The sequence below is a fragment of the Microcaecilia unicolor genome, chromosome 3, assembly GCF_901765095.1.
Source record: "Microcaecilia unicolor chromosome 3, aMicUni1.1, whole genome shotgun sequence".
NCBI classification, from domain to species: domain Eukaryota; kingdom Metazoa; phylum Chordata; class Amphibia; order Gymnophiona; family Siphonopidae; genus Microcaecilia; species Microcaecilia unicolor.
Genome location: NC_044033.1, coordinates 219,194,840 through 219,221,463, shown reverse-complemented (window position 1 = coordinate 219,221,463; position 26,624 = coordinate 219,194,840). Strand labels below are relative to the sequence as shown.

The 26,624-nt window shown below is 43.9% G+C and overlaps 1 protein-coding gene across 7 annotated transcripts in view; it reads right to left on the bottom strand.

Annotated features, from left to right (window-relative positions):
- Positions 1 to 26,624, bottom strand: part of LOC115466322 (CD209 antigen-like protein B) — a 351,731-nt gene that overhangs the window by 36,531 nt on the left and 288,576 nt on the right. Inside the window, exons 1-4 of one of the 7 annotated variants that reach the window (XM_030197499.1) lie at positions 15,769 to 15,992; positions 15,546 to 15,594; positions 11,847 to 12,103; positions 9,318 to 9,443 (exon numbers count right to left, since the gene is read on the bottom strand). The exons of the other annotated variants lie outside the window; for them this stretch is intronic. Of the exons in view, the coding sequence (XP_030053359.1) occupies positions 9,318 to 9,443; positions 11,847 to 11,934 (214 nt within the window). The 5' untranslated portion in view covers positions 11,935 to 12,103; positions 15,546 to 15,594; positions 15,769 to 15,992. Of the gene's footprint in view, positions 1 to 9,317; positions 9,444 to 11,846; positions 12,104 to 15,545; positions 15,595 to 15,768; positions 15,993 to 26,624 lie in introns of those variants that run through there. 7 annotated transcript variants of the gene reach the window in all.

The window sequence follows — 26,624 nt, the reverse complement described above, 5'->3', positions numbered from 1 at the left end:
ACGAAACAATTCAATGATTACCTAACTAAACACTCAATTCTACATGAGTCACAATCAGGATTTCGATCAAATCACAGCACCGAAACTTTACTAGTGGCGGCAATGAACTCATTCAAAAAAACAATTGCTACTGGGAAGAACATACTCGTACTACATGTCAAGCGCCTTCGACATGGTTGATCACGAAATATTACTTCATATACTAGAATACTTCGGAGTCGGAGGCCCAGTCCTTAAGTGGTTCGAGGGATTCCTCACCACCAGATCCTACCAAGTAATAATAAACGCCGAAAGATCACCTCCATGGATACCAGAATGCGGAGTTCCTCAAGGTTTCCCCCTTTCACCAACCATCTTCAACCTAATGATGATACCTCTAGCCAAACTTCTAGCCAATCAAAACCTTAACCCTTACATATATGCAGACGATGTCACGATCTACATCCCGTTCAAACACAATCTTAACGAAATCACCAACAAGATCAACCAAAGCTTCAGAACCATGCACAGCTGGGCAGATTCATTCCAGCTAAAACTCAAGGCAGAAAAAACTCAATGCCTAGTACTCACCTCCCAATACAACACAAACGATTACTCCTCTATAACCACACCATACTGCACCCTTCCTATATCAGAAAACCTGAAGATTCTTGGAGTTACCATTGACCAAAACCTCACTCTCGATACCCACGAGAAGAACACGACAAAAAAGATGTTCTACTTGATGTGGAAACTCAAAAGAGTTAAGCCTTTCTTCCCGAGAAACATTTTTCGTACCTTGGTACAATCTATGGTAATTAGTCACTTGGATTACTGTAACACTCTGTATGCTGGCTGCAAAGAACAGACTATTAAGAAGCTCCAAACAGCCCAGAATACCGCAGCCAGACTCATATTTGGAAAGACCAAATACGAGAGTGCGCAACCTTTAAGACAAAAACTCCACTGGCTTCCACTCAAGGAACGTATTGAATTCAAGATCTGCACGATCGTACACAAGATCATTCACGCAGATGCCCCACTGTACATGTTTCACCTTGTGGACTTACCGCCCAGAAATGCCAAGAGATCAGCCCGCAAATTCCTCAATCTGAACTTCCCCAGTTGTAAAGGACTTAAATAGAAGCAGGCATACGCCACTACCTTCTCCTACAGAAGTACACAGATATGGAACGGGTTACCCCCAGCCCTAAAAACTATGGACAATCTAAGCAACTTTCGCAAATCTCTGAAGACACATCTCTTTAATAGAGCCTACAAAAAGACCCCTTAAAGACACAAATCACCTCCTGAACTATCCTATTCTAACACCATCTTCTCTAACTCCTCATCCATCTTCTGCTTACTTTTGATTGTATCCAATATCCTGTTATGACTCTGTCATAACAACACTCTGTAAGCCACATTGAGCCTGCAAATACAGTAGGTGGGAAAATGTGGGGTACAAATGTAACAATAATAATAATAACCTTATTTGACCACAGCATCACTTTGTATTTGTTCTTTACCGGAGATGGCGAATGCCATTACGGCACTATGTAAGCCACGTTGAGCCTGCAAATAGGTGGGAAAATGTGGGATACAAAAGTGACAAATAATAATAATCTATATAAATAAAAATGTAAATGTTCGTTTGTTCAAAATCTTAAATCTCCGAAAGTTCTTCACCGATTGCTTTCAAATTTGGACACAACGTTGCATTCGAATACGCGCATGTTTTCATATACCTACTATTATATAGATGTCACAGCTGTCGTACTCACGGACCAGAAGCAGTGCGACGAGTAATTGCAAATCAAACTGAGGAAGAACGGCCATCAGCGAACGAGCGAAACACACAAAGAATGGCTCAAATACGTGCCGAGGAAGCAGCAGAGCGATGTGCAGCCAGACTTGACGATGCACGGTTGCGAGCATGGCGATCGCGTTCTGCAGCTTCAGATCTGCTTCGTTCTCAACAGAATCAATGCGACAGGCTGAGAGTGGCTTAAATCTCCGAAAGTTCTTCACCGATTGCTTTGAAATTACGCGCGTGTTTTTATATACCTACTATTATATAGATGTCACAGCTGTCGTACTCGCAGAGCGGAAGCAGTGCGACGAGTAATTGCAAATCAAACTGAGGAAGAACAGCCATCAGCGAACGAGCGAAACACACAAAGAATGGCTCAAATATGTGCCGAGGAAGCAACAGAGCGACGTGCAGCCAGATTTGACGATGCACGGTTGCAAGCACGGCGATCGCGTTCTGCAGCTTCAGATCTGCTTCGTTTTCAACAGAATCAACGTGACAGGCTGAGAGTGGCTTAAATCTCCGAAAGTTCTTCATCGATTGCTTTGAAATTTCGACACAATGTTGCATTCGAATACGCGCGTATTTTTATATACCTACAATTGCAAATCAAACTGAGGAAGAACGGGCATCAGCGAACGAGCAAAACAGACAAAGAATGGTTCAAATACGTGCCGAGGAAACAGCACAGCGAAAAACATCGCTCGAGGCTCTTGATCGATCATTGCAAGATTTGCGTGGAAACATCAGACCATTTGGGAACACATTAATATTGCTTGCAGGAGATTTCAGGCAAACATTACCTGTAGTTCCTCGATCGACACCAGCAGACGAAATAAATGCTTGCCTAAAATACTCTACTTTGTGGCAACACGTAAAGACGTTAAACTTAACTACAAATATGCGTGTCCAGCTGCAAAATGATCAATCAGCTCAGATATTCTCACATCAATTGCTGAAAATTGAGAACAGAAAGGTGCCGGTTGATCTGACCTCAGGACGAATTTCATTGCCTCATAACTTCTGCAATTTAGTGACCTCAAAAGAACAATTGGTTGAAAAAGTATTTCCCAATATTCAAACTAATTATAAGAATCATGATTCGCTGAGTGAACGAGCGATTCTTGCGGCCAAGAACAAAGACGTCTACGAACTGAACAATATTATTCAGTCTAACATTCAAAGCGAGCCACTCACATACAAGTCCGTCAACACTGTTCTAGAAACAGATGAAGCGCTTAATTATCCAACAGACGTTTTCAATTCACTCGAGCTGCCAGGGATGCCACCGCATGTACTGCAATTGAAAATCGGCGTGCTAATTATCATGTTGCAAAAGCTCAACCAGCCAAAGCTTTGCAACCGCATGCGGCTTGCAGTAAAAAAATTAATGAACAATGTCGTACAAGCAACAATCTTGACAGGATCTTTCAAAGGTGAACATGTCCTCATTCCTCGCATTCGTATGATTCCATATGCCATTTCAATTTAACAGATTGCAATTCCCAATTTGATTGGTGTTTGCAATCACCATCAACAAAGCTCAGGGCCAATCTTTACAATTCACCCGTTTACATCTACACACGGATTGCTTCTCACATATACAATTATATGTTGCATGACCTACAGTTGGCAAACCAGACAATCTCTATCTCTGCACACACAATGGAACAACAAAAAATATTGTATACCCACAAGCATTGTGAAATTAAACATATTAGAAACGTGCGCTTCCTCCTTTCTTTCTTTTTCATTTAACCAGACTGAGCCACAGCAACGCGTGGCCGGGTAGAGCTAGTAATAAAAAAATGATATAGTGGAATTAGACAAGGTACAGAGAAGGGCGACGAAAATGATAAAGGGGATGGGACAACTTTCCTATGAAGAAAGGCTAAAGTGATTAGAGCTCTTCAGCTTGGAGAAAAGACGGCTGAGGGGAGATATGATAGAGATCTATAAAACTATGAGTAGAATGGGTAGATGTGAATAATCTTGTTTACTCTTTCCAAAAATACTAGGACTAGGGGGCACACAATGAAGCTACAAAGTAGTAAATTTAAAACAAATTGGAGAAAATATGTCTTCATACAACATGTAATTAAACTCTGGAATTGATTGCCAGAGAATGTAGTAAAAGCAGTTAGCTAAGCAGGGTTTTAAAAAGGTTTGGATGACTTCCTAAAGGAAAAGTCCTTAGACCTTTATTAAAATGGACTTGGGGAAAATCCACTGCTTATTTCTAGGATAAGCAGCATAAGATATATTGTACTGTTCTGGGATGTTGCCAGGTACTTGAGACCTGGATTGGTCACTGTTGGAAACAGGATGCTGGGCTTGATGGACCTTCGGTCTGTCCCAGTAAGGCAAAACTTATGTACTTATGTAACTGCTGAGGGGCCAAATGCATCTCTTAGGAAGACATGGGCCAGGCATGACCAGTTTTCAGAGGGAGACTTTCCTCTAGTTCAAGTTTTGAAATATACAATAACAGATGAACTGTGGAATTTATGGTCTTTGTTTCTTCCATTTGGAATCAGCACTACAGGGTCATGGGAACAGAATTAGAATTGTGAGCACTCCCCAGGTTGACTGAAAAGTCAGATCTAATCTTTGTTTTACCCATTGTATATATAGATTTTTATCCAGAACATATTAGGAAAATCAATGCGACAATCAGAACTATATCTCCAACTGCAGCAAAAGAAGATAACAAGCTAGAGCCACCTTCCAGGGATCAGGTCTCTGAGCAGCTGTGTTCTTACCTGGCTGTCACTGCAATAGAAGATATTGGTGCCAACATAGGCAGTCGGTGGCCCAACTGTTTGGGGAGGCTATAGGGGGTGGGGTTAGGGGTGGGGCCAGGGGCAGAGCTTACATCCATAACTGTCTGACAACACACATCTCTCTTCCCTCCCCTCTATGTCCAGCAATTTCTCCTCTCTCCCTGAGCCCTGTCCTCCCATCCATATCCATCTATGCTCCTCTGTCCCCTGCCCCTCCATTCATCCCTATCCAGCAATTCCCCTCTCTCCCTGAGCCCTGCCCTCCCATCCATGCTCCTCCATCCCCTGCCTCCTCCATTCATCCCTATTAAGCAATTCCCCTCTCTCCCTGAGCCCTGCCCTACATACATGCTCTTCTGTCCCCTGCCCCCTCCATTCATCCCTATCCAGCAATTCCCCTCTCTCCCTGAGCCCTGCCCTCCCATCCATGCTCCTCTGTCCCCTGCCCCCTCCATTCATCCCTATCCAGCAATTCCCCTCTCTCCCTGAGCCCTGCCCTCCCATGCTCCTCTGTCCCCTGCCCCTCCATTCATCCCTATAAAGCAATTCCCCTCTCTACCTGAGCCCTGCCCTCCCATCTATGCTCCTCTGTCCCCTGCCCCCTCCATTCATCCCTATCCAGCAATTCCCCTCTCTCCCTGAGCCCTGCCATCCATGTCCAGATGGTCCTCTCTCCCTTGCCCTCCCGCTCCCATGTCCAACTGCCTGCCTGCCTGCCCTGGCGCCCTCTTCTCCCCCCCAAGGATCCTTTTTATTTTATTTTAATTTAACTGACCTCCGAGTCCGACCACATGGGCAGCAGTGTCACTGAAAGCGCTCCCCTCCCGAGTCCCGACGTCTCTAGCAGAAACTTCCTGATTCGTTCATTCTCGCGGGACACTGAGAATGAACAAATCAGGAAGCTTCTGCTAGGGACGTCGGAACTCGGGAGGGGAGCGCTTTCAGTGACGCTGCTGCCCATGCGGTTGGACTCGGACGGAGGTTAGGTAAATTTAAAATAAAAGAAAAAGGATCCTTGGGGGGAGAAGAGGGCGCCAGGGCGGGCAGATAAGTGGCGGTAAGCATGGCGCGGCGGCGCCCTCCAGAGGTTGGTGCTCCCTGCCATGCTTACCGTGTCGGACCGGCCCTGGATCCAGGTGAGGTCAGGTTGGGGACCGTGCTCCGGATACCGGGGAGGCAGTGGAGGCTCATCGGGTCGGCTTGCAGCTGGGGTGGCTTAGCCTCCCCAAGCCTCTTATACCGGGCGCCTATGGGTGCCAAAGGCAGGAGCAAGTTGGTATAACTCTTGCTTTCCAACTTTTAGAGGTCAGTGGAAAGGGATATAGGAGGGATTGCTTTGGATGGATGGCAGAGTGGGTGGGTGGTTCTGGTGCCCATCTAGGTCACCAGGGATCTCTGGTAATCTGAAATGAAGTGCTACAGTTCACTTCAGGTCACCATTCTGCTTTCTTGCTGCATCTTTACTTCAGCTCTGAGCTGGTGTAGAGATTCAGCAGCAATATTTTATTCAGTTCTTCGTATGCTTTTTGCATACCAAGTGCACTGTTTTTCCCATGTTAAAATTTCTTACTACCTCATGAGAATAAAATTTGTACAGAAAATTCAGGAGGATACCACTGAACTAAAGAATAACACAGCTTACTACTGCACCGGGGCCTGAGTAGCTTCATGCATATATCATGGGGACAGGGTCAGACAGCACACTCTCATTGTGTTCCTGTACCTCTGGTCTACGATTACTAATTTTCCCCTTATAACATGATCCAAGGAAATAAGAAGGACCTGAAGGACTGGAGGAAATGATGGAGAAGAACACGTGAAAATGGAAAAGGGGGGGGGGGGGGGAGATGAACCTACAGGAAAGAAGAAGACACTAACGGGCTCATTTTCAAAAGAGAAGGACGTCTATGTTTCGACACAAATCGGAATCTGGACGTCCTTCTCACAGAAATATCCAAATTGGTATAATTGAAACCCGACTTTGGACGTCTCCAACAGCAGTCCATCGCAAGGACGTCCAAATTTTAAGGGGGTGTGTCGGAGGCGTAACAAAGGCGGGACTTGGGCGTGCCTAACACTTGGACGTCTTTGACCCATAATCGAAAAAAGCAAGGACGTTCCTGACAAACACTTGGACGTTTTTACCCGGACGTGTTTTTTTATTGAATAAGGCACAAAAAGGTGCCTGAAATGACCAAATGACCACTGGAGAGAATCGGGGATGACCTCCTGTTACTCCCCCAGTGGTCACTAACCCCCTCCCACCCTCAAAAAATATCCTTAAAAATATTTCATGCCAGCCTCAGATGTCATACTCAGGTCCATGACAGCACATGCAGGTCCCAGGAGCAGTTTTAGTGGGTACTGCAGTGCACTTCAGACAGACGGACCCAGGCCCATACCCCCCCCCCCCCACCTCTTACATTTGTGGAGGAAACAGCAAGCCCTCCAAAACCCACCACAAGCCCACTGTACCCATATATAGGTGTCTCCCTTCACCCGTAAGTGCTATGGTAGTGGTGTACAGTTGTGGGTAGTGGGTTTTGGGGGGCTCAGCACACAAGGTAAGGGACCTATGTACCTGGGAGCATTTTATGAAGTCCACTGCAGTGCCCACTAGGGTGCCCAGTTGGTGTCCTGGCATGTCAGGGGGACCAGTGCACTACAAATGCTGGCTCCTCCCACGACCAAACGACTTGCATTTGGATATTTTTAACATGGACGTCTTTGGTTTTAAAAATCACTGAAAGTCAAAGCTGTCCATGTCTAGGGATTTCCAAATCTAGGGACGTCCAAATTTAAGGATTTGGACGTCTCTGATGGTATTTTCGAAACAAAAGATGGACGTCCATCTTTTTTTAAAAATACGGGTTTCCCTGCCCCTGCATTTGGATGTTGTACAAAGACGTCCAAATCGCAATGTACATTTCTTTCAAAAATGCCCCTCTAAGGGTCCCTTTTTCTAAGGTGCACTAATGGATATAGTATGTTTCTTTCCTTCACTATTCTCCATGATGGGGGAATTCTGCTCAATCTATTTACAAATATATTGTGCAGAATTTTGCAATCTTTTTTTTTTAGAATATTGTGCAGCTATGGAGAAGCCATTTCTTCCCACCATCCAGGCAGCCAGGGCAGGATTAAGGCATATGCAAAATAAATACATGCCTAGGACCCAACTGTTAAGGAGGGGCCCTCGCAGAATTGTAATTCAGTGGTTCCCAAGATAAGATTTGTGCCCTGGTAAATCCAATGTGGAGTGCAGGAGTAGCTTTGTGACCAGAGCACTGGGCTTCATTTACTTATTCATTCATTATTATATTCTACAATTATCCAAAAACAAATCTCAGTTCAATGTGGCTTACAGTTTATAGTTAGGAGAAATTACAGTAATGTTTTACAATTACAAAGCAATACAGAACATCAGTAACATGTATATCATGATATTTAGGGGTGCCTGGTTCAAATCCCACTGCTGCTCCTTGTGACTCTAGGCAAGTCACTTAACCCTTCATTGCCCCAGGTACAAATAAGTACCTTTATATACTATGTAAACTGCTGTGAATGTAGTTGCAAAAACCACAGAAAGACAGTCTGTTAAGTCCCATTTCCCCCTTTTCCTAATTGAGATTCTATATGGAATGTTGCTACTATTTGAGATTCTGCTGCTACTATTTGAATGTTACTAGGAGTAGCCTAGTGGTTAGTGCAATGGAATATTACTACTAGTTGAGATTCTGTTGCTACTATTTGAGATTCTACGTGGAATGTTGCTAGTGGAGGAGTAGCCTAGTGGTTAGTGCAGTAGACTATGATCCTGGGGAACTAGCTTCAATTCCCACTGCAGCTCCTTGTGACTCTGGGCAAGTGACTTAACCCTCCACTGCCCAAGACACAAATAAGTACCTGTATATACTATGTAAACTGCTTTGAATGTAGTTGTAAAAACCACAAATAGGAAGTATATCAAATCCCATTTCCCTTTCCCTATTTGACATTCTTAACATAGTAACATAGTAAATGACGGCAGATAAAGACCTGTACGGTCCATCCAGTCTGCCCAACAAGATAAACTCATTTATTTGTTATGTGATACTTTATATGTGTACCCGAGTTTGATTTGTCCTTGCCTTTTTCAGTTCATGGAATGTTGCTTCTATTTGAGATTCTACATGCTGCTAGTGGAGGAGTAGCCTAATGGTTAGCGCAGTGGGCTGAGAACCTGGGGAACTGGGTTCAGGTCCCACTGTAGTTCCTTGTGACTCTGAGCAAGTCACTTAACCCTTCATTGCCCCAGGTACAAATAAGTACCTGTATATATTATGTAAACCGCTTTGAATGTAGTTGCAAAAAAAACATCAGAAAGGCAGTATATCAAGTTCCATTTTCTTCCAGCCACCAGGAGGAACTGGTGAGCAGCAGAAACATAGCCAGGTTGTGACACCAGGGGGAGTGGAGAGTCACACGCACGCATTGCGTAGGTATGACAGACTGCCTGAAAAACAGGCACTGGTGCTGTTCAAAGTCCATTTGGGGGAGCAGTTGCTCCCCTGACACCCCACCTAGCTATCCAACTGGTGAGCAGCATGTCTTAGCAGCCATTTCTTCCTCTTCTAGTTTACCTCTGCAGTCAAAATCACACTGGGTTCCATTTGTGGGAGCTTTAAAATGTATTTATATTGCAATGAAAGTTGTGTGGGGGGGGGAATAGGGGGGCTAATTTTGCTGCTGGTAATACTTACACTTCACAAAAGACACGATGATCAGGATTAGCAACAGTAGCAGAGAAATTATCAGTAGAACACAAAATAAAGCAATGGGCTTCTTGTCCCTGCCCTTCTCCATAGGAACCTCATAAATGTCGAGAGCTGGAAAGAGAGGTAGCAATACATATCACACAGAGTCAGGAAAACACAGACAAGCTCCTGTAATAAAGCATGCATTAGTACTGTGCATCTTGATGCAGTAAACTATGACATGGACATGTCTGTAGTGTTCAAAAATGTGCACTGACAAAAAAAAAAGCACACACCACTGCGGTAAGCTACCGCCTTTTTTCCCCCTTTGCTATCAATGCACGAGCCATTCCCTGATCAGGGCTGATGAAGACTGGCTCAATCACTGACAAGACAAGAAAAAACAATTCGCTTTCCCTCTTTAAAGATGCTATCTGGTCCCGAGTTAAGGCACCTCTGACCAAGGCATTCCAGGCTTAGGCACTAGGGATGTGCATTCATTAATGAATATTTAGGGGCCCTTTTACAAAGTGGCAGGAAGCCAACCTAAAAGGGAAGAACCGCCGGTCCACCTCAGCAGCCCAACAGTAGCTCCCACCCCCAGCGCGCGACATTTCTGGTGCTATGAAAATATTTTTATTTTTATTTTTGTAGTGCTGGTGTGTACCCAGTGGTAATTGAGCAGTGTCACATGCTGCCTAGTTACCACTGGGGTAGAGCGGGAGCCCTTACCGCCCCTCAATGGGTGGCGGTAAGTGCTTCCACCTGAAATGGGTGTGCGGCAAGTGCTTCACTTGCAAGACGTCCATTTCTTTTTTTTTAAAGACCCTGCCTTTTACCTGCTGTGGTAAAAGGGGGACTCGGCATGCATCAAAAACAGCGCAGGCCCCCTTTTGCCGCAGCTTTGTAAAAGGACCCCTCAGTTAGTTTAAGTGCCTTAAAACTTTTAAGAGTTCTTTTAATAAGCTGCGATAGAAAGTGGCCTTTAAATTCCTATGCACCAAGGTCATTTTTACCAAAGCAGTAAAATGGCTGATTTTCTATTTTTATATTAATGGCCATGCACTAATGTTGTATTAACACACAACCATTAAAAACAATTACCGTGCACGGTAATCCTGCGCTAATCAATTAGCGTGTGGCAATGTAGATTTGCCGGTAAATGAGAACCTGGAAAGTCTAAACAGGGCTAAACAGGACTCTGCAGCCCATGTAGGTGACATGAGCCAGGTACACGCACAAGTGGTAGATCTGATATTTGTGGAACTCTAGCAGGCTGCAGTGCTGACCAGAAGCTTGAAGAAGGTAAATCAGGACTTAAAAGCCCACTGTGAGATCTTGACTAGTGAGGTGGCTCAGCTGAGGCAGGATAAGATGCAGCTAGAGAGAGAGAGAGAGAGAGAGAAAGAGAGAGAGAGAGAGAGAGCTTAGACCTTTACTTGCAAGAGGCTTAGGCCAAGCTCAAGGAAAGTAAGCTAGCAAGAGAGTCACTCTTACATGCAGAAGTGCAAACACAGGCCAAAGAACAGGTTGATAGTTCAGTTCAGGCTACTTTGTTAAACCCTCCAGGGACAGATCTGGCGGAAAAGGCCTGGAGCTAAGAAAGGAGAAGCATTGAAGGGAGGGGGTAGTCCTAGCATAAAGAGGAAGATGGGACCCCCACAAAAGAAGGAGGACCTCAAGAGGGTAAGAATAGCTCATGAGGTGTTAAGTGACCGTCAAGGTCTAAAGTGGATCTCACAGGAGAGGCCCCATACCAGGAAGAGGCTTTCTAATGAAAACAGTAAAAAAAATAGAAATGTAAAAAAAAAATGAAGATAAGATTATACTTTTTTAGTGGACTAACTTAATACATCTTTACTACCTTTCAAAGGCAATGCCTTCTTCTTCAGGTCTGAAAAAGCCTTCAAATGCTAGTCAGAAAAAGTATAAAGTTAGTCCAATAAACAAAATGACAGTGTATTACCACCTTATTTTTTTATTTTGTTTTATTTATATTTATTACCTTAAAGTGGACTAACATTACATGGCATTTGTACCCCACACATACCTGAGTTCAGTGTGGCTCACCATTACACAAGATATTTGTATAAAAACCTATAAAATCTATAAAAGAGTCAAAAATCCTAAATTTATGACTCATATACTTCCTAAACAAAACCATCTTCATTAATTTGTGGAATTTACCATAATTTTCCTGATCTCTGATTTCATATGGAAGCTCATTCCAGTGATTAGGAGCCTGATATGAGAAAGTGTTTGAAAACAGTTTCTTCTATACTATCTTATTAGGGTTGATTGATTCAGGGCTTGTATTTCTAATTAGAAATCTGAATTACATATGTCATAGAGCTAGAAGCAGAACCGTGCAACAATTTAAAAGACCAATGAACACAACTTAAATACGAGTGCCTTGAGCCTGTTGTTGCAATTACATTGATTACCAAGGTGTGGTTCTTTCAAACTCTATTTTATTAAAGAAAAAAAAGAACATGAAATTTATATTTTGAAAGGGAGATCTTATATGCTGTTTACCTGATTGCCTCATGACTTCTTCCTCTCTGTTCTCTTTATGCATGTCCTTTCTGAGTTCATCAGAGCTCGAATACTCATTTTGATTCATGATCGAAGACTATTCCAAGCGGGAGCTCTTCTCACACTGACAATCTGTATCTCTTTCTTCTCTTAGACTGCCTCCCATCTTATATCACCACACTTCATTCACACTTCTCCTTCTGAAGTTCCAAAAAGGGAACTATTCAAAATCTTGACCGTCCACTGTCTCCAGGATTCTGGTGAAATAGAATGTGAAACTCAAAAGTGACTCTGTATTTTCCAGAGAACCAACACAAAGTGTAGAAGACATCGTGAGCAAGTCCAAAGATGGCCAGTGAAAAAATTTAATTCTTCAAAAGCAGCGAAGAAGAAATAACCAACACGGGCCGTGTTTCAGCACTCAGCCTTCGTCAGGGGTCCTGTTAACCAACAAGCCAAATTATGACAATTTGATTTAAGCTTGATACACTGTTGTTTACACCATATGTACCTTTATGATGCTTATAAACAGGGCTTTTTTTGAGGGGGTACTTGGGGGTACTGAGTACCAGCACCTTTTCCATTGTGTGCTAAAATTGACCCATGGTCCCTAAGTTTTAATGAAAGAGCTCAGGCTGTACACACCAATTCCGCCTTTTGTCATAGATTCTGTGACTAGTTGCAGTGGGCCTGGCTATTGTGATATGGGTCCCTCGCTGATCACCCCACCCCTGAGGGGTGGTCTGCCATTTGAGTACCGGCACCTTTTTCGCTAGAAAAAATGCACTGCTTATACAGCTGAGCACGTTTCCATAACTTGGCTTGTCGGTTAACCAGTGGTGTAGCTAAGGGGGGGCAGGGGGGACTAGGCCCCTGCAAATTGGCTCTGGGCCCCTGTTTTGGCTGGTGGGGGTCTCCAACTCCCACCAGCTGAAGCATTTGTCCAGCACTGGTCTCTGCCACATTTCCTGCCCTGCTCTTCCCCTCGCTGCATGCTTGTTTTAGTGAATGTCATTAAAACGAGCATGCAGGACATGACGGGAAGAGAGAGCAGGTCAGGCAGTGTGGCGGAGACCAGTGCTGGACAAATATTTCAGCTGGCGGGGGTTGGGGACCCCCGCCAGCCAAGGTATGTGCAGTGGGGGCAGTGGATAGGGAGCGGCAGCGGGGAGGTGGACCAAAATGTGCCCCCCACTTTGGGCTCTGGCCCCCTCCCACCTCGAGGTCTGGCTATGCCCCTGTTAACTGGACCACTAATGAAGGCCTTTGTGCCAAACCATGGCCCATGCTGGGTATTTCTTCTCAGCGCTTCCTGTTCGCTGCATTTGAAGAATAAAATTTTTCCTCTGGCCATCTTTAGAATTATTCATGGTGTCTTCCACTCTTGTGTTGGTTCTTTGACTTTTTGTGGAAGGTTTGTTTTCCTGTTCTTGCTCTTCTATATTTTCCAGACCCAGACAGCCACAACAATGATGACTCTTCAAAGTGATTGCAAAAAAGGGAACGCCCTATATTTTGTCATATAACTTTGGGGCCTTTTACTAAAAGGCAGTAGGGCTACTGCCGGGGTAGCACTTGACAAATCACCCCTACCATCAGGCTCATCCAGGAGCCTGGCGGTAGTTCTCGGTCTGCCGTGTGCTGTTTCCAGCGCTAGAAAATAGGTTTTATTTTCTAGCACCGGTGGGCGGGAAGTTGGCGTGCCCGACGGTAATCTGGTAAATGGCTGTGTGGCAATTTTCTAAGTAGTGCATGGCCATTTAATGACTCTTGGGAAAAACAACCCCTTTACCCGCTGTGGCAATCCCATGCGCCACGCCACCACAGACCATCTCTTACAGCTGGTTGGTAAAAGTGCTCCTTTGTTACTTAATGGTGTAATTTAAAGAAGTTTCGGAAATTTGTAGCAAAATACATGTCAAGGAACACTTTGCATAATTGCTTGCCAGAACTCAATGCTTACATACTTTTTGAATGACCACAAACCACAACACAAACGCGCAAGTTGGAAAGAATTCTGTGGGTCACCGTATCTCAAAAACATATAGTGGAATCTAAAACGGTACAGAGAAGGGCGATGAAAATGATAAAGTACATGAGTGGCCTAGTGGTTAGGGTGGTGGACTTTGGTCCTGGGGAACTGAGGAACTGAGTTCGATTTCCACTTAAGGCACAGGCAGCTCCTTGTGACTCTGGGTAAGTCACTTAACCCTCCATTGCCCCATGTAAGCCACATTGAGCCTGCCATGAGTGGAAAAGTGCGGGATACAAATGTAATAAAAAAAAAGTACATAAGTATTGCCATACTGGGACAGAACAAAGGTCCATCAAACCCAGCATCCTGTTTCCAACAGTGGCCAATCCAGGTCACAAATACCTGGCAAGATCTCAAAAAAGTACAAAACATTTTATGCTGCTTATCCCAGAAATAGTGGACTTTCCCCAAGTCCAATTTAATAATGGTCTATGGACGTATCCTGTAGGAAGATGTCCAACCCTTTTTTAAACTCTGCTAAGCTAACCGCCTTTACCACATTCTCTGGCAATGAATTCCAGAGTTTAATTACAGATTGGGTGAAGAAAGGGGATGGGATGACTTCCCTATGAGGAAAGGCTAAAGTGGCTAGGGCTCTTCAGTTTGGAGAAAAGATGACTGAGGGGAGATATGATAGAGGTCTATAAAATGATGAGTGGAGTGGAACAGGTAGACGTGAATCACTTGTTTACGCTTTCCAAAAATACAAGGACTAGGAGGCATGCAAAGTAGTAAATTTAAAACAAATTGGAGGAAATATTTCTTCACTCAACATGTAATAAAACTCTGGAATTTGTTGACTGAGAATGTAGTAAAAGCAGTTAGCTTATCAGGGTTTAAAAAAGGTTTAGAGAGCTTCCTAAAAGAAAAGTCCATAAGCCATTATTAACATGGGAAATCCACAGCTTATTTCTGGGATAAGTAACATAAAATGTATTGATTTGGGATCTTGCCAGGTAATTGTAACCTGGATTGGACACTGTTGGAAACAGGCTACTGGGCTTGATGGACCTTTGGTCTGTCCCAGTATGGCAATACTTATGTACTTATATGTATTTATTTATTACATTTGTATCCCACATTTTCCCACCTATTTGCAGGCTCAATGTGGCTTACATAGTACCATAAAGGCGATCGCCAATACCGGTATGAACAAATACAGAGTGATGTTTTGGTAGAGTTCATGTGTGACAAACACATTTGGAAATCGCAAGTAGGAAGAGTTAAGTTATGTCCAGTACAAGCTTTACTTTCCCCACTTGTTTCTTCCAAAGAAACATGAGGCAGCTTGCTGTCCAACTTTTACAAGAGAACTTATGCACAAAGCACAAAAAACAAGGGTGGAAAGGAAGAGTAGTCCAAATAACCAGGCAAACTAGAAGTAAGAGCTTCTAAAATGTTTATTTGCCAGAGATAGTGGTCCACCATGCAGTAAAGAGGTGACCCAAGTGAAAAGCCTTCCTCGGGGGTCTAAAACATAAATAAACATGGAATATAATGTAACAAAATTAACTTGCACATCACCATAAAAATAAGATAAAATATAAAGATAAATATGTTTAAAAGAATAGAATCTGATAAAAGAAAAAGTACATGAGTAAATGTGAAACAAAGAAATGTGAACCGAAGAAATATATGAGTGTAATATATCTAATTTTGCTTACCTCAATTCCATAAAGAACTTCCCCTTCTGTATCTTACAAACTTTGATTCCTTGAAACAATATAAACACAATATTTATTTACAAATTGCACAACTTTATCCAGAGCAATGCAAAACACAATGATCAAAGTACAACAAAATAAAAGGATATGAAAAATACAGTATTATAAAGTATCAACAAACACAATCTTGCAATCCTGATCGAAAGTAGAAGTAAGCACTCACTATGAATTCTAATTGAAACCAGGGCCTCCGAGAGAGGGGGTGGGGGGGGGGGGGCAAGATTCCCTAGAGCCCAGCCTCCAAGGGGGACCTGGCTACGGCAATAAAAAAGCTGCTTTTTTCAGGCTTCCGGTGGCAGACACACAGGCAGAAGAAGGCTGGATTGGTCTCCTGCTCCTGTGTGCTGGGTTATTGCATTATCCCGTTAACTCTGCTCTGCCATCCATGTCCTGCGTCCTATGTGAAGTACTTCCTATTTCCACATAGGCAGGAGGGAACGTGGCAGGAAGAAGGACCCATGGCCAGCAGTTAATGCAATAACATGTTACATGATAACTTGGCAAACTGAAGCAGGAGAGGGACTGATGAATGAGCAGTAAGCTACTGCTAAGTGGGGGGTCCTGGTCCAGGGGCCTGCTCTCAATCCTCAAAATGGATAGCCCCAGGCCTGGCTTTGTCTCTCTGGAGAGTCCTGCTACAAACAAAATCCCTTGGAGTCTTGTATAGCAAAACACAATGTTGTATCATGCATAAATTTTAGAACAGTAGTTTAAATGCACCTATGTATGCAGACATGCGTGCATATGTCAAATTTACGCATAAACATGATTCTTTATATATGTGCCTAACTCACATATTGGAGTAAATTCTATATATGGTGCCTATAAAATCAGCACCAAAATTTGTTTTTAAAATGCTACTCTATAAATTACACTTAAAGTTAGGCACGGTTTAAAGAAATAGCGCTTACAACCGGGAACCCCGACTACATTTAAGCATGGTTATTTACACCAATGGAAACATGGTGAAAATCCTCATGCCTAATCTAGGCACTTTATTTAATAATTACGTGCGAAAATGAAGGGAACACTACCGATCTGCCCATGACCCTCCTATTTTTGTGCCCCTTTTTTGACTCTTATGTAAAATTTAGGTGCAGATCCTGCAGCTAAATTTATGCACATGCTTTTTAATTCATTCTAATTACGCCAATAATTGCTTGTTAGAAAGCCAATTATCATCACTAATTAGCTCAGTGTTCAATTAAAATTGCACATGTAAATTGGAGGAAACATTTTTTCACTCAACAAATAGTTCAAGCTCTGGAACTCTTTGCCAGAAGATGTAATAACAGCAGTTAGCATATCTGGGTTTAAGAAAGGTTTGGATAAGTTCTTGGAGGAAAAGTCTATAGTCTGTTATTGAGATAGACATGGGAAAGAAGACAGTACTTGCCCTGGGACTGGTAGCATGGATTCTTGCTACTGTTTTGAGATTCTGCCTGGAATCTTGTTACTCTTTGAGATTCTGCCTGGAATTTTGCTATTCTTTGGGGTTTTTTGTGGAATCTTGCTACTCTTTGAGATTCTGGAATTTTTTATTTTTTTTACATTTGTACCCCGCACTTGTCCCACTCATGGCAGGCTCTATGCAGCAGGCAATGGAGGGTTAAGTGACTTGCCCAGAGTCACAAGGAGCTGCCTGTGCTGGGAATCAACTCAGTTCCTCAGTTCCCCAGGACCAAAGTCCAGCACCCTAACCACTAGGCCACTCCTCCACTACTGTTTGGGTTTCTCCATGTTGCTACTGTTTGGGTTTCTGCCAGATATTGTGACCTGACTTGCTCACTGTTGGAAACAAGTTACTGGGCTACATGGACCTTTGGTCTGACCCAGTATGGCTATTCTTATGTTATGTTCTTGTGCGTGCAATTTTTAGTGATTTTTTATACAATTCTGGGGAACATATGTTTGAAACGGGACATAGACATGTGTGGAGCCTTGCTGGGGCACACATTTATGCATACAGGGCCAGATTCAGTAAATAGTGTGTCAAGATAGACATCGTTATGATTCAAGCTAAGACAGTATTCTATAAAGAGCACTCTGTGCAGAGCAATGTTTACAAAATAATAGTTTGGCATGCTTCTTGCACCTAACATTGGGCACAAGGAATGGAATCTTGCTACTCTTTGGGGTTCTACATGGAATCTTGCTACTCTTTGGGGCTCTGTATGGAATCCTGCTACTCTATGAGATTCTGTATGGAATCTTGCTACTCGTTGGGGTTCTGTATGGAATCTTGCTACTCTTTGGGGTTCTATATGGAATCTTGTTACTCTTTGAGATTCTGCCTGGAATTTTGCTATTCTTTGGGGTTCTTCGTGGAATCTTGCTACTCTTTGAGATTCTGGAATGTTGCTACTGTTTGGGTTTCTGCCAGATATTGTGATCTGACTTGCTCACTGTTGGAAACAAGATACTGGGCTACTTGGACCTTAGGTCTGACCCAGTATGGCTATTCTTATGTTCTTATGTTATGTTCTTGTGCGTGCAATTTTTAGTGATTTTTTATACAATTCTGGGGATCATATATTTAAAGGGGACGTAGAGCCTTGCTGGGGCACACATTTATACATACAGGGCCAGATTCAGTAAATAGTGCGCCAAGATAGACATCGTTATGATTCGAGCTAAGACAGTATTCTGTAAAGAGCACTCTGTGCAGAGTACTAGCTTGGCATGCTTCTTGCACCTAACATTGGGCACACACCCACAGGGAGCCCAAAGATAGCCCAAGCTGCCCAACGGGCTATCTGAGGAGTGGGAAGGGCCCCACCCATGCAAGCACGCTGCCTCCTCTTGCCACGTGGCTGCTGTGCTGTGCCTCCATCCTCCAGCTTGGCCCATGTGCTTTCTCTGGTCTCGCTGGGCCTGCCTATATATTTATTTATTTGTTACATTTGTACCCCACATTTTCCCACCTCTTTGTAGGTTCAATGTGGCTTACATAGTGCCGGAGAGCAGTTGCAGACTCTAGTGTATACATAGTAACATAGTAACATAGTAGATGACGGCAGAAAAAGACCTGCACGGTCCACCCAGTCTGCCCAACAAGATAAACTCACGTGTCATTTTTTGTGTATACCTTACCTTGATTTGTACCTGTCTTTTTCAGGGCACAGACCGTATAAGTCTGCCCAGCACTATCCCCACCTCCCAACCACCTGCTCCGCCTCCCACCACCGGCTCTGGCACAGAACGTATAAGTCTGCCCAGCACTATCCCCACAAGGTGAAGTTGTGATAGGGAAGTTTTTTGTGTTATATTGTGATGTAAGTACAAGACATTGTGTTTTTTCTACATTAAGTTTTAGTTGGAATGCATCTGCCCAGGTGTGCATTATTTGGAGGCTTTGGTTGATCTCGTTGGTGATTTCATTTAGATCATGTTTGAACGGGATGTAAATTGTGACGTCATCTGCACATATGTAGGGGTTGAGGTTTTGATTGGCTAAAAGTTTTGCTAAAGGTATCATCATTAGGTTGAATAAGGTTGGTGAGAGGGGGGATCCTTGGGGGATTCCACATTCAGGTGTCCATGGGAGTGATCTGTCCACGTTCGTTGTTACTTGGTATGATCTTGTGGTCAGGAATCCTTTGAACCATTTGAAAACTGTTCCTCCTACTCCGATGTATTCTAGTATATGTAACATCCCCTTCAACTTAGATTTCTAATGTTCAGGAGGTTAAAACTGGTTAGACAACTCTCTTCCTCTATCCAGTTTCAGTTGGCTAATTTGTGGACTCAGCTTCCTTTTTGTTTGAGATCATGTACTCATTATTTTAAGTTTAGAAAGAATATGAAAGTTTTTCTGTTTTGTAAAGTTGGTTTATCTACTATTTAATTAAGTAGATTTGTTAAATGTTGAATCTTTTTATATGTGTGAGTTCAAAAAAGGGATGTGGAAATGGGAAGGTCATGATGGGTGGAACAGGGGCTTTGCTATAATTTATGAACGTAGTTATAGAATAAAGGGGATACATGCCTAATTTAGGCATTGTCACATTTCCCTACCTGGAGAGTGAGCTCCGGCACATCGCAGTTTCTTCCCCTCTTCCTGTACTGGTGGGCGCTCCTGGCCGCACCGTGGGACTATATTTCTGGGTCTCCACACTTGACACGGAGGATGTCATCATGGCAGACGTCAGAAATTCCACCTCCTCTTTTTCTGCGGGCTCTGCGACTCACTCAGTGCTTCAGCAACAGCCACGGATACATTGGTCTCCTGCGTGTTGCTTCGTCCTCTGTAGGATACTTCTTGCTGCCTGACCTGACCCTCGCCTGGTATCTGACATCTCCTGCCTCCTGCCTGGTCTGACCCTTGCCTGGTATCTGACTTCTTCTGCTAGCGGTGCGACCTGACCTGGTCCAGTTTCCTGTCTTCCTGCTCATAGTCTGACTCTTGTGACCTGCCTGCTTCCAGTGCCACCTTCCAGCTGCCCTGACTACAGACCTTCCAAGTCCTGCAGGCTGCCTGAACCCAAGGGAATGGCAGTTGGCCAGGTGAAGACCTGGGGCTATGTCAGCCGCCGGTCACCAACTCCTGGCAACAGCACAAGGGCTCACCACTACTCCGCTGACCAAAAGGTGTGAAAGGCGCTAAGATTTGCACTGTGTTTCAGTTGGTGGAAATGGCCACGCCTAAATTTAGGCGAGATTCCCTGGCGTAAGTGCTATTCTATATACTGCGCCTAAATTTAAGCATGGTTTATAGAATAGTGCTTTTTTTCAGTGCCAATATTCTGGCATCATTTATAGAATTCATCACTTAGTGTGAAAATGGGCATGCAAGATTATAGAATTAGGAGTAAATGCGTTACATTGGTATTCGCACTTCTACACTTTCATATCCATCAATCACATCACGACAGTCATAGCATGACCTGCGGTGTTGCCAAGTCACACTAACTAATAGCATGACCCGTGGATTTGCAGAATTACTCCAACCTATGTGGTGGTGACACCTATGTGAGGTCCACTCCATATAGGCTAAACTCTGAACATTAACTTTATTAAACTGCTTCTGTACCCCTCATGACTCCCCATACCACCCCACCCCAAAACCTGTGACTGAGTCCAGCCACCAAAGGGACACATCCCCCAATCTTCAGAAGACTTCCAACACACGGAACTATACACCACCACCCTTCCAACCCAAAGAGGAGGGTGGGCGGGATTAGTCTCTCCACTCTATCCTCACCACCAGCTAACTTCCCCAACTCTATCCACATAACCACAACATCCCACAGCCTGCCAAAAATCCTCATCTGGTGATTTGCCTCACGACCCTAACTCCTCCCCATTCTCTCGTCCTATCACAGCCCCTCCAGCCCTAGCAACCATCCTGTAATTACTCCTGTTGCTACAGGTGGCCCACCAAAGACTGAATCTCCTTGAGTCAACTTCTTCCACAGACTCGCCACCAAAACCACCGCTGATAATGCTGCTACCTTACCTGGTGGAAGCTGGGACTCCATGCGCAGAGTCCAATTCAATACCGAGAAAAATCAAGGTCATACTCAGCTCCTCCGTTTTGTCCTCAGCCAAAGGAATCCCCAATCGGTGTGCCACACATTGAAAGCTGTGAGCACTGCTCCGAATCTGCTGACCCTCCAGAAAGAAAATCGTTCAAGTAATGAACAATTGCATTGCAACTTGCTGAACCACCCAATGCACAAAAATTGCAAACATCTTGAAATAGGAACACGAGATTGCACACCCCATAGGCATGCACTTATCAAAATTATAGACCCCATCGAAACAAAACTCAAGCTGATGGAAGAGTTGGGACACACCGGCAATAAGCAGATCGGTGACTCAATATCCACCTCCTCTCATGGGTCATGTGTATAAAAAAAGAGTGGGACTTGGTGGTGATTGTGTCTGATGACCTTAAGGTAGCCAAACAGGTAGAAAGGGTGACGGTCAAAGCCAGAAGGATGCTTGGGTGCATAAAGAGAGGGATGACCAGCAGAAAAAAAGAGATGATAGTGCCCTTGGATAGGTTTCTGGTGAGACGGACCCCATTTGGAGTACTGCGTGCAATTCTGGAGACCGCACCTACAGAAAGATATAAACAGGATGAACTCAGTCCAGAGGGCAGCTACAAAATTGGTACGAGGTCTCTGCTATAAAACATATAGAGACAGGCTTATAAATCTCAACATGTATTTGCTGGAAGAGAGGCAAGAGAGGGGGGTATAATAGAGATGTCTAAATACCTCAGTGGCGTTAACGTACAGGAGGTGAGCCTTTTTCAAATGCAGGAAACCTCTGAAATGAGAGGGCATAGGATAAAGTTAAGAGGAAATAGGCTTGGGAGGAATCTAAGGAAATACTCTTTCACGGAAGCGTGAAATGGCCTCCCGATGGCGGTCGTGGAGACTGTGTCAGAATTTAAGAAAGCATGGGATAAGCACATGGGATCCCTTGGGAAAAGAAAGAGTTAGTGGTTGTTGAGGATAGGCAGACAGGACGGGCATTTATGGCCCTTATCTGCCATAATGTTTCTATGTTTCTCCAGTAAAGCCCCACGACCCAAAGAATGCAACAAGTCCACCACTTCATCAAACGAGGCATATATGCAGATCCCAAAATTATTGTGGGACACCTCAGTGTACCCCGCAGTAAGAAGCAATCATGATCCTTAATGTAATACCACTTGTATCTCTCACTCCGGAAATGGCGATCGCCATGACGGAACAATGTAAGCCACATTGAGCCTGCAAATAGGTGGGAAAATGTGGGATACAAATGCAACAAATAAATAAATAAATAAATAACATGTTTGCTGTGGTTAGCATGAGTATAGTGCTTACCACAGCTTTGTAAAAGGACCCCTAAATGTGTTAATATTAGCAGTGATGTATTGCTTGTGGGAAGTAAACCACTGACAGGTAGGAATATTATGTGCATGTCTGGAAAGTGTTTCTGGAGAACATTTGTCAGAAGAAGGAAGAAAGAATAGACAGAATAACTCCACTAAGGTTTCTGTCTCCTGCAAGACATATTGGAGGTGGGGGTAGAGACCCATGAGCTTCCATTCTTTACGATTTCCCTCAAGAAGACCTTAAGCCTCTACACCCTAAATCACAGGTGGTTAGCTTTAATATACTTTATATACCACATTTATGATTTTATTTATGTATTTATTTGTGACATTTATATCTCACATTATCCCAAACAAGTTTGACTTCAGTGTGGCTTACAATAAGCAGTATAAGATACATAACAAAGAATAATGCATAAGAAAGTAATTTGTTGTTAAGAATCCAATTTTACAATACAGTATCATAAACGTACTGGGATAGCTATGGATGTTTAACATTTAGAAAATCTATCATGAATAAGAAATTGTACATGAAGCTGGTCGACCTAATGTTGAGATGGTTAACCTTAGAGATGGGCGACCTTGGTTTTTGCCGATAATGGAAACCGAGGATGCCCATCTCAAAAATGACCAAATCCAAGGCATTTGGTCGTGGGAGGAGCCAGCATTCATAGTGCACTGGTCCTCCTGACATGCCAGGACACCAACCGGGCACCCTAGGGGGCACTGCAGTGCACTTCACAAATTGCTCCCAGGTGCATAGCTCCCTTACCTTGTGTGCTGAGCCCCCCCAAAACCCACTCCCCACAACTGTACACCACTACCATAGCGCTTAGGGATGAAGGGGGGGCACCTACATGTGGGTACAGTGGGTTTAAGGTGGGTTTTGGAGGGTTCTCATTTACCACCACCACAAGTGTAACAGGTGGGGGGGGGGGGGAAGTGGGCCTGGGTCTGCCTGCCTGAAGTGCACTGCACCCACTAAAAACTGCTCCAGGGACCTGCATACTGCTGTGATGGAGCTGGGTATGACATTTGAGGCTGGCATAGAGGCTGGAAAAAATGTTTTTTAATTTTGTTTTGGGTGGGAGGGGGTTGGTGACCACTGGGGGAGTAAGGGGAGGTCATCCCCAATTCCCTCCAGTGGTCATCTGGTCAGTTCGGGCACCTTTTCGAGGCTTGGTTGTGAAAAAAAGGGACCAAGTAAAGTCGACCAAATGCTCGTCAGGGACGCCCTTCTTTTTTCCATTATCGGCCAAGGATGCCCATCTCTTAACCATGCCCCGTCCTGCCTTTGCTATGCTGCCGACACGACCCCGGGAACTTTGGTCATCCCCACGACGGAAAGCAGGTGAGGATGCCCAAAATCGGCTTTCGATTATGCCGATTTGGGCGACCCTGAGAGAAGGACACCCATCTCCCGATTTGTGTCCAAAGATGGGCGCCCTTCTCTCTCGAAAATGCCTCTGTTAGCCTCCCGCTCTGCCAGCAGCCAGTCTGAAGCTTGGAGTGGCTAAGTGGAGCAGCAGTGAACCACTGGGACTCAGGAGGAACTAGTTAATTCAAAAGTCTTTTACTCACTCTCACTCATATTAAGTGGGGTCTTATTCATAGGACTTGTTTCTTGTAATTTGATAAAGGCATGCAGTTTGGAATCCCAGGCTTGCATCTTGTTTATAATAATTGTTCCCCTGTAGAGAATAGGGCTAGTTCTATTAACAGTTAGTTTGGGAGCAATGGGAGCAGGCTGCAGCCTAGCTAGCTTTGAGCAAGATTAGCACTTTGATTCTCAGAAAACAAAACAATATTCAACCCGCTACCAGAGCATCCTCTCTCCTGATGATGCCCCTGGAGGAGCTCCCACCACATCCCCTGCAGGTCCCCCTACACCCACTTCAATGGTTACCTGGTGATATAGGGTTATGCTGACAGAAGCAATTCCCAGTTGCTCCTGCTCCTGCCAGCTCGTGGTACAAAATGGCAGCTGTGACCTCTGTGACCTTCTGCTCAGTGTGCTGCTGCTGCGGCTAAGAAAGCAAATAGAATGTTAGGTATTATTAGGAAAGGAATGGAAAACAAAAATGAGGATGTTATAATGCCTTTGTATCGCTCCATGGTGCAACCGCACCTCAAATATTGTGTTCAATTCTAGTCGCTGCATCTCAAAAAAGATATAGTTGAATTAGAAAAGATGAAGAGAAGGGCGACAAAAATGATAAAGGGGAAGGGACGATTTCCCTATGAGGAAAGGCTAAAGCAGCTAGGGCTCTTCAGCTTGGAGAAAAGGCGGCTGAGGGGAGATATGATAGAGGTCTATAAAATAATGAGTGGAGTTGAACGGGTAGATGTGAAGCGTCTGTTCACGCTTTCCAAAAATACTAGGACTAGATTGCATGCGATGAAGCTACAATGTAGTAAATTTAAAACGAATCAGAGAAAATTTTTCTTCACTCAATGTGCAATTAAACTCTGGAATTCGTTGTGGTAAAGGCGGTTAGCTTAGCGGAGTTTTAAAAAGGTTTAGACGGCTTCCTAAAGGAAAAGTCCATAGACCATTATTAAATGGACTTAGGGAAAATCCACTATTTCTGGGATAAGCAGTATAAAATGTTTTGTACATTTTTGGGATCTTGCCGGGTATTTGTGACCTGGATTGGCCACTGTTGGAAACAGGATGCTGGGCTCGATGGACCTTTGGTCTTTCCCAGTATGGCAATACTTATGTACTTATATTCTTGTGGTACTACAGTTAGTACTATGAGACTATGACTAGATGTTGTGGCTTAACCCAGTAAAGATAGGACTTCATTTTATGCAGTTCTATCTGCTCGGTTAACCTTATCCAGACACTGGATGATTATCACTGGCACCCAGATAAGTGCCAGTTCCTCCCCAGCTCTGCCCCTGGACTACCCCTGCTCTATCTGGATAGTGCCTTGGTGGTTGGAGGGAATATTTTGTGGCACTATCCAGATAAGTGCCACTGAATATTCCCTCAGGGCATGGTCAGTGTGATTTAACTGAGCAGGAGCCTCTTCTGCCTGGGGAAATCGCTATGAATGTCTACCCAATATTATTTTACATTAGCAATAATCCATGGAGGAGTATCATAGTGGTCAGTGCAGCAGACTTTGATCCTGAGGAACTGGGCTCAATTCCCACTGCAGCTCCTTGTGACACTGGGTAAGTCACTTAAACCTCCATTGCTCAGGTGGTATAGCAAGTCCCATTTCCCTTTGAGATTCTACATGGAACGTTACCAGTGGAGGAGTAGCCTAGTGGTCAGTGCAGCGGACTTTGCTCGTGGGGAAGTGGGTTCAATCCTTGTGACTCTGGTATATACTATGTAAACCGCTTTAAATGTAGTTGCAAAAACCACAGAAAGGCAATATATCAAGTCCCCTTTCCCTTTCCTTCAGAATAGCATTTCCAATTTAATTTAATTCCAGGATTTCTATTCTGCTTAAGCTCCAGGTTCAAAGTGGATTACAACAGAAAATAAAGAGAAAACAGCGAAAACTGGCCAACCCCACTAGATCACCAGGGAGCTTAAGGTGCGTCTTGGGGAGGAGGGGCCTATTGGTGGGTAGGCAAGGGGGGTTGGGGAAGGGGATCTGTTCATTGGGGAGGGGGGGGGGTTCATAAGTGGGGGGATGGTGGAAGAAAATGATCCCCTTATGCAAGTTCCAGTCAATAATCTGCTGGGTCTTGCATTAAGTAACTTACGTAGGACCCAGCTGAATGTTGGCTAGGATCTGCGTAAGTTCTGGTGGTCAAAAAAATACAAACCCAGAAAATAACCACTGGTAATGTAAGATCAATAAAAATGCTAAACCAGGGTCCCTGTTAGAAATGGGTACTCATGAGACAGCAGATATAATTAAACAAATGAGTGAATCTAAAACAATAATAATATTTGTGTTGGAGTAATCTCAGAGGAAATACCTCACCCAAGCAAGGAAACGCCACGCGATTTAAACCTCTAATGGTGGACAAGCTTCTCAATCATTGATATACTCCGTGATAATAAATTTTAAATAGTATCAAATAAATCAACCCACTGTGCTTTAAACATGAATTTTTCCTCACATAACTGCTCTCTCATAGTCCCTCACTAACGTTACTCACACTAGTACCAAAAATAATAATGCTGGAGAATCATTGATATCACAGAGTATATCAATGAT